At 60.8% G+C, this 8,282-nt stretch overlaps 1 protein-coding gene across 1 annotated transcript; it reads left to right on the top strand.

The window, feature by feature from the left end:
* Positions 1-2,954: 2,954 nt before the first annotated feature.
* MRGBP (MRG domain binding protein) lies at positions 2,955-6,838 on the top strand. The gene is made up of 5 exons (XM_033094203.1): positions 2,955-3,170; positions 3,466-3,587; positions 4,941-5,022; positions 5,249-5,323; positions 5,881-6,838. Exons 1-5 carry the CDS (start codon positions 3,023-3,025, stop codon positions 6,066-6,068), a joined length of 615 nt encoding a protein of 204 aa, XP_032950094.1. The 5' UTR covers positions 2,955-3,022; the 3' UTR covers positions 6,069-6,838.
* Positions 6,839-8,282: the final 1,444 nt, after the last annotated feature.

Genomic DNA, 8,282 nt, shown 5'->3' with positions numbered 1-8,282 from the left:
ATAAGCAGGAGACCCTCTTATTTCCTGATAGCTTGGTCCCTGCAGGTGAAGATGAGGCCATAAGCTTTCACAGCCACCATTTGCCAGCTGGACAAAGGTCCTTCCTGCAGGGCCTGGCTCTAATGACAAAAAGGCTGTGACCAAGGATTTGGAGGACCACACGTCCCACAGCAGGCTGGGATCCCCCCAAGGAACTGGAAAATGAAAAGACGATAAAAAGCAGCTCAGCCTGGCCTCCCTGCCCGTTGCAAGGCAACGTGGGAAAGCGTTGGAGGTAGTTGGGCGGCCCCTCCCTCCGTGGGCTGTACCTCGAGACCCCTGGAGGACTGCTGCCCGCCCCCAAACTGACTCAGCAGAGCGGTGCTGTGTGTGCGTGCTGACATGTGCATGCACACACGTGCAGATGTGTGCCTGGGAGAACGTGCAGTTCTGACCCACGCCCGACTGGTGTGTGAGAGCTGGCCACACTCAGGCGGAGAGGCCCAGGCCTAGCAGAGCTTGCACCCTTCTCCTCCACCTGGCCCATCCCACCCCCCGGCACCGGAGGCACACGTGACGACAGGCTTCCAGCACAAATGCACAAACACTGTCCATCAAGGCAGGGGGTGGTGAAGTCAAGGCACCCTGACCTGGGGTCCTTGACACCCACAAAACCAGCCCTGGGGAGCCAGGGCCTGGGGTCTCCCCTCGGCCATCACAGCCGAGCTGCTCACTCCCTCTACAAATCCCGATAGTGCCAAGCAGTGACAGGGCCACCCTGTCCCTCACTCACACAGCTCACCCCACTGAGGTAAGTGGGGTACTATGGACCTGGTGGCCCCCACGCTTTGGGACAAATCCAGCTGCCGACCAGAAGGCACTTCAGGCAAATTCAGGAGTACGACTATCAGATAAAATACAAGATGCCCGGTTCAATCCTAACTTTACATAATGAATACTTTTTTTATATAAGTGTATCCCATGTAATTTGGGGGACATACTTATATTGCAAAATTATTCACTGTTTATCTGAAATTCAAATTTAACTGACCATCCTCTATTTTTATATGTTAACTCTGGCAACCCCCCAAAATAAGCCACCCCCCAAAAAAAACACCAGTCAGGAATGACCAGCAACTGAGCCTGGCATCCCAGGGCTCCCCACAGCCCCTGGGCCCAGCTTAGCTCTACAGGTGACGTGGTGGGGACAGTAATACCTAGTACCAGGACAGAGTGCTGTGAGGATAAAGGGAGCTGACCACAGATCTGATGCCCCATCCCCACCCCCACCCCCAGGGCGGGACACACATCCTGGGGGTCATCACAGGGATTCCTCATATGCCCCTCCGGAAGAATTGGACTTCCTTTTCAACATGCTGTGACTGGCGACCTCTGGGTGGGCCAGGTGCCAGGAGAACAAGCCTTCACTTGGTTCCTGCCTGCACATGTTTGACTCAGAAGCTCTGGTTTGGGTCCCAACAGTGGGTGGGAGGCGCCCCCTAGAGGTGAGATGTGTGGGCTACAAGCCCTGGCTAGTGCTGGAGCACAAATCTCACCACCCAAGCTGGCAGTGCTTGGTGGGTCCCCAGGAACCTGGGGGGAAGAGGCTCTCCACTGGGAGAAGGCAGGGATGGGGTGGGGGAGAGCAGAGAGTGAGCCTGGCAGACGAACTGGGCCCCCGAGGTGTCCAGGGCACAGTAAGGAGATTAATAATGAGGAGGCCCTCCCCTTGAGCTTTTACTGCGGGAGCAGCCTGTGTCAAGTGGCTGTGGGCCGAGCTTCCTCCCCGCCACCTCGCGGCTCACATGACAGCTAGTGGCCCTGGGCCATTGCAGAATCCTCCCTGGGCCACGTCTCCCACCTGGCACTGTGGAGACTAGCGTTGCCAGCAGCCTCCTGCACAGATGGAAAGCCGAGATTCAGGCCCCGACCAGTTGACCCAGCTTTGAGTCCACCAGGCTGTCCCGGGCGATGAGGCTGCACCGCCAAGGGACAGCGCCCAGCAGCGTGCCTCCAGCTCTTTACGACGAAGCCTGAGCTGTGTCGGGCCACACAGCAGACGGCTGGCAGGGTGGCCCACCCTCATCAATAATACACCTGGGAACTGCGCCCTTGTGGGTCCCATCGCACGCAGGAGGAAGCTGAGACCTAAAGAAGCCCAGCGCGCTGCTCGACTCGCAAGCTGGCAGGCCCCAGAGGAAGGGACCCGGAAGCCCCAGCGAGAGTCTACACCACTGGCAGGCGAAGAGCGCCCTGCGCAGCAGCGTTCTCCGCCGGGGCACGGCGGGGGCGTGGCTTTGCGGGCCCGGGGCTGGGACAGGAGGGCTGGGGGCGGAGCCGGGGGCCCCGGCGGGCCTTGATTGGGTGCTGCCTTGAATTCGTCACTGGGCTGCCCCAAGTTAGCGGCACGGTCCCGGCCCCGCCCCCGGTGCCGACCAGCCATTAACACGCACTCGGGCCCCACCCCTGCCCCCGCCCAAACCGCTCCGCCGCCCGGGGTAACCCCAGTCATTCAGCCCGGAGGCCGGCGGTCACAGCGGCGGGGCCCTTTCGGCCCCTGCCCCGGTGCGCAGGAGCCCGTCCGTGCAGCGCTCAGGCCAGAGGCCAGACAGACGCAGTCGAAGCCCTTTTAACTCGCAGAACTGACAGTTGCCTGTTCTTTTTTTTCTTTCCCGCTTTATGGGGTATAATTTGCAATTCCGCCATTTACAGTCAGTGGGCTTTACCCAGACTTGTGCAGCCCGAGCGCCACAGCCTAAGATAGAGCGTTTCCATCCCTCACCTCAAATCCACTCCATTTCCGGAGGTCCGCGGGGTCGGACGGTACTGCGCTTCAGGGTCGGGCCGCCAGGGGGCGCCGCGCCGCAAGGGGACACGGCGGGCGCCCGCCGGGACCGAGCCTCCGCTGCGCCTGCGCCGGCGCCGGCGCCGCGGGCGAGCCCGAGCGCGAGCCCGCCGAGCGCGCTCCCCCCGCGAGTGCGCCTGCGCGGAGCCCGTGGCCGCGCCCGCTCCCACCCGGGGCTCGTCGCTGGGCTGCCGGGCTATGGGGGAGGCTGAGGTGGGCGGCGGCGGCGCGGCGGGCGACAAGGGTCCGGGGGAGGCGGCCACCAGCCCAGCCGAGGAGACGGTGGTGTGGAGCCCCGAGGTGGAGGTGTGCCTCTTCCACGCCATGCTGGGCCACAAGCCCGTCGGTGAGCGGAGCGCCGCGGACCTGCGTGGGGGCGGGGCGGGCAGGGCAACGGCCGGGGGCGCGCGCAGGGCGGGGCCCTCCCACCCCCTCGCCCCCTCCCCCCGCTGACCCTGCGCCTTCCTGCACCTCCCACTGTGCACCCGTGGGCCCAGGCCCCTCCCACACCCCCGTGACGCCTCTCCCCTTCTGCACCCACCCAGCACCCCCTGCTCCACCCCCCGCCCCCTGCCCCCCCCTCTCTCCTCACTCCCACCCCGTCGCCTCCCCCACGCTGACCCCTGCCTCCTCTCCCGTAGGTGTGAACCGCCACTTCCACATGATCTGTATCAGGGACAAGTTCAGCCAGAACATCGGCCGGCAGGTGCCGTCCAAGGTCATCTGGGACCACCTGAGCACCATGTACGACATGCAGGCGCTGGTGAGCTGGCCCCCGCCCCCCCAGTTCCCGAGGCCAGAGACCCGCCTTCCCTCAGACGCAGCGGCGGCGGGGTCCCCCCCAGGCCCTGTCCTCAGAGAACCTGCCATGCCGCTGGGGACGTGTCATTAAACGAGGTGGTTCCAAGGGTCCTACAAGCAGCACAGACCCCAGTGATGGAAGCTGGGCCCCCGGACACAGCCCCTTTTAGGTGGGGGGTCAGTGGAGGGCTCTTCAGGAAGAGAGCCGGGAGCCCCGGCCACCGTGGCTCTTACGGGCGGCCCCCGAGTGCTCTGGGCCGGAAGGTGACCGGATTCCAGCCAGGCTCAGATGAGCACCAGGCAGGCAGGGTCCCAGGCCCCATGGAATTCCCAGCTCGCCCGGTTACCTAGTGACCAGGACGGTCAGCAGGGACAGGTGGGTGTTCCTGGCAGAGAAACAGCAGGTGTCAGGCCGGGCGGCAGCACTTGGGGGCCGAGGAGCGGGCCTGGGCTGGGTTAGGGACGGCTCTGCCTCCCTGCTGGGCTCTGGGCCACGCCAGCCGTCCATCCTAGACGTGCGTGCGCATCACAGATGGAGAGCGTCCGGATCCCGTGCGCCCCTCGCTTCCTGTTGGCCTTGGACAAGTCGTTTGAGTCATTTGGGTCTCCTTGCCGTAGGCAGATGGGATAAAGGTGATGCTGTGCCCTGGACCCCACCCGCAGGGCGACCAGCGGGGCACCCAGCATCCTGTGGGGTTTCGCAGCTCCCAGAGCTGGCTGCCTGGTTTAACACGGCCGCTGAGAGTGGCAGGGTGGCATCGCCTCCCACCAGCTCACCTGCCTTCCTCGGGCGCTCCCTGTGTCCGAGGCGCTCCGCCTTCTGGCATGCGTGCCCTGCAGGACAGGTGGAACCTGACAGGCTGGCTGTGGTGCCCGGCGCCCTCTGCTCTCCTTACCTGCTGTCTGCAGGTGGCTTTCCCGGCCGACACCCTCAGTGTCTTCAGACTGCTCCCACATAGACAACCTCAGGGCTGTCCCTGCCTTCTGAAGGCGACAGCTGCTGCCCGCTTCTGCTCCTGAGGGCCTGTGTCCCTGAGGGCCTGAGTGTCGTCTCAGGTGACACTAAACCGTCTTTCGTCCCCCTCCTGACTCCTGCCAGTGTTGGCAATGTACTTGCGTCTTCTCTGGGCCCATCGATTGTGCCAGCAGAAGAACGAGCGGTCTTCACCCCTTCATGCGTACCTCAGCAGCCCCCCAAGATGGCTCTGTGCGTCCCCGGGGTGCTCCTGAATTGGCTCATACGCAGTTTTACTCACTTGCCAAAATCATCTTTTCTTTTTTGTTTCTAAAAATAAAATGCCTTATTTGCCACCAGCATGAGTCTGAGATTCTTCCATTCCCGAACCCAGAGAGGAACTTCGTCCTCCCAGAAGAAATCATCCAGGAAGTCCGGGAAGGTGAGACTCAGGCGAGGTCAGCTTTGGGAGCTCGAAAGGCAGGCTGTGGTATCAGGGTGAAGGTCACGAGCCTTGGGGAGGAGTTAGGGTGACTGGCATTGAGGCTCGGCCCGCCACGGTGGAGGAGGATTTCTTCAAGAGCCGTCGGCTTCTCTAGAAGGGGCCGGGCAGCCTGAGCCCCCCACCAGTGTGGGCCTTTGGGAAATGGCAGCCATCTCCCTCACAGGAAAGGTGATCATTGAAGAGGAAATGAAGGAGGAAATGAAGGAAGATGTGGACCCCCACAACGGGGCCGACGATGGTAAGTACGGAACACACCCCGTCCCTTCCCTGGGGTCCCCGAGGGACATGGCACCCCACCCCTGGCCGGGCCTCCCCACAGAATGTAGCCACAGATCCTGGCCTGGATTTCTGGTCCCTGGCAGCCAGAGCTGCTCTGCCTGGTCCCACAGTTGAGAAGTACTTTCCATGTACTCAGGCAGGAGCCTGGCCCTGTGGACAGCACGTGTGTGGCCGACACCATGAATGCACCGCGGCGGCCTCGGGCACTGAGGCCCAGTCAGGCAGACCCAGTATGCAGGGCAGGCGGTCCACGTGAAAGTGTGTGGGTCGTCTCAGTACAGGGCAGACCGAGTGTCAGCCGGTTCCCCCGGGCGGGACAGGGTCCTACAGCCTGAGCCAGTGCTGCCCAAGGCACGTCCTCAGGAGGACCGGGCCCTTGTCAGGACCGCCCGCAGCTCAGGAGAGGCTTGTGGGTTCAGAGTGTTGAGTTTGTGGATATAGAATGTTTTAACTGAACAGGAAGATGAAATAAAATTCTGGATATTCTGTTTTCAGCTAAATGATTTTGTCTCCCAGTTTTCTCATCTTCAGGAAGCTTGGGGAAAGCAACCGAAAGGTCTGGCAAAGACAAAGAGAAGAACGCCTCCGACTTGGGGGCCAAGGAAGGGGCGGACAAGCGCAAGCGCAGCCGGGTCACCGACAAGGTCCTGACCGCCAACAGCAACCCCTCCAGCCCCAGTGCCGCTAAGCGGCGCCGAACGTAGACACTTGCACGGGTGCAGGCGGGCGGTCACAGCCGTGGTCACCCCCCTGGGGGCCAATGCTCTGGCCTCTGCTGCCTGCCCTGGGGCCCGGGGGCTCCACTCACCATCTGGGGCTCAGGTGGACCCCAAAGACCAGGACCTCCCCGCCCAGGCCTCAAGAGCTTTGTGACCCAGGCTCATCTGCGTAGCTCGTCTGCACGTCCCAGAGGCCACACACGGGCTGAGGGTCCAGGGTGTGGGCAGCAGAGAAGGCCTAGAACAGCAAGCAATAAAACCCCACCTCCCAGGGCTGCGAGTCTTCCCAGGGTCCGTCTCTCCGTCTGTGCGCCGCTCTTGCTCAACTGACTGCGACCTCAGGAGAAAGTCAGGCCATCGAGCCACACACGGCGGCCTCTCCGTCACCGCCAGAGAAACTGGGGACTGGATGTGTTGGCTCATTCACTTGTACTGTAATGATGTATATAATTTGGTTGCTATTTCACTATTTAATTTTTAAGAAGCCTATTTTACTAGTGTTTTATATGAAAAACATACTGCAGAAGTGAAAAACCTGTGTTGTATTTTTTTGAGATGTTTTCTTTTAAGGTAACGACCACTGAGATCCTTTTGCTCAGTTTTTATATGCCAGATACAGAGAATTTGTAGTGGTTATTTTTGTATCACCGAGTAACTTGCACACCGAGCAGTGAGTGAGTGGAGGGAGGGCCAGGCACCTGCTGGGCTGACAGGAATACACTCCGATTGCCGAACATTAAAGCAACAGAAAGTAACCCAGAGTCGTGTGATTGTGGTGCCAAAATCAGTCACTTTGCCTCCAGTAAGGGGATTTTTTTTTTCCGAGATTTTATAACTGACGCGTACACTTAGATTAACTGCCTGACTCACTTGATACAAAGCAGACACAGCAAGTCACAGCTGCGGATGTGACAGGCCCTCGAATAAGAACCGGTGAGGAGCACCGAGCCAGGGCTGGCACCACCTTCCGGTGGGCCGTCCCCATGGGCCCGGAGCCCAGGCCCAGCTGTGCCCAGTGAGCCAAGAAGTGGGCGCACTCCCTCCTGGCCGGTCACCACACCCGCTCTCTTCATCTGGACAAACCCTGAGAACAGTGAGTTCCTGTCCGCCTGGGAGCAGCAGTGGGACGTCCCTCGTCGCAGTCAGGCAGCAAATCTTCAAGGGAAGAGAACGGAGGGTCGCAGACAGGCAGCAAATCTTCAAGGGAAGAGAGCAGAGGTTTGCCTAATAGAGATTTCTAGAACAAACTGGGCGGGAGGGGTACATATCCTTTCACTGCCAGTGTCCACCAGGCCTCACGCAGCGCCCACTCTTTGCCAGGTCCTGTTGCTGGAGTTGTGATATATGAGAGAAACCTGGGGAGTCCACCAGACTGGCAGAGAAATGGGCAGAGAGCACTAAGCTAGCACCTGGAGTCGGAACGGGGCAGAACGGGGCTCACTGGTAAACCCCCTCTGAAAGTGTCTTCAGGGACCTCAGAGCATGCTGGAAAGCCTCGTCAATAACACAAGCCTGCCTACTTTCAATTAACACTTTACTGCACTTCGAGGAGAAGGGCAGCCAGGTGAGCAGGTGGCCCCAGCCCTGGGCATCTCCGGCGTCCTGGTCAGCCCGTCTCCCATGCCCTGGTACCCTCGGGGCTTCAGTCCTCAGCAGGGGCGAGGCCGACTGAGCATCCCTGCCTGGGAGAACACAGACGCCCACGGCCTCCCCGGCTCCTCAACCTGACCGGCTTATAGGATCTCCGCTTCCCTTCGGGTGGGTCCAGCTCCCACCTGTGTTGGTCTGTGCAGGCCAAGTTCACAGGCACTTGTGGCATGTAACCGCTCCTGGTGGCGTAGGGATCCAACCTGTGACGAGGGGGTCTTATGTGCACCCACCACATAACATAGAAGGCGCCAGTGGAAACCACCCGAATGAGAAAACAGCTTGGATGGGACTGGAAGGGTGGAGATGGAGACTCAAAGGCCTGCAGCTGCAGAACAAGAAGAAACGTGGTCCTATGCAGTTCAGACTGTTGCTATAAGACTAGAAACCCCTGCAGAGGCTCTTTATGCCAAGGGCACTGAAACCCGAGCCCCTGTGCTGCATCGCTGCACGTGGGAACCAGGTCACCAGGTGGCTGTGGCCTCAGCACTCCCTGCTTCACATGGGGGAGGCAGAGTGGGCTCCTCAGTATTACCAAGCAGCAACAGGCCC

This window comes from Rhinolophus ferrumequinum, chromosome 23 (assembly GCF_004115265.2).
Source record: "Rhinolophus ferrumequinum isolate MPI-CBG mRhiFer1 chromosome 23, mRhiFer1_v1.p, whole genome shotgun sequence".
In the NCBI taxonomy this organism is placed as follows: Eukaryota; Metazoa; Chordata; class Mammalia; order Chiroptera; family Rhinolophidae; genus Rhinolophus; species Rhinolophus ferrumequinum.
This window is presented reverse-complemented; position numbering and strand designations above follow the sequence as displayed.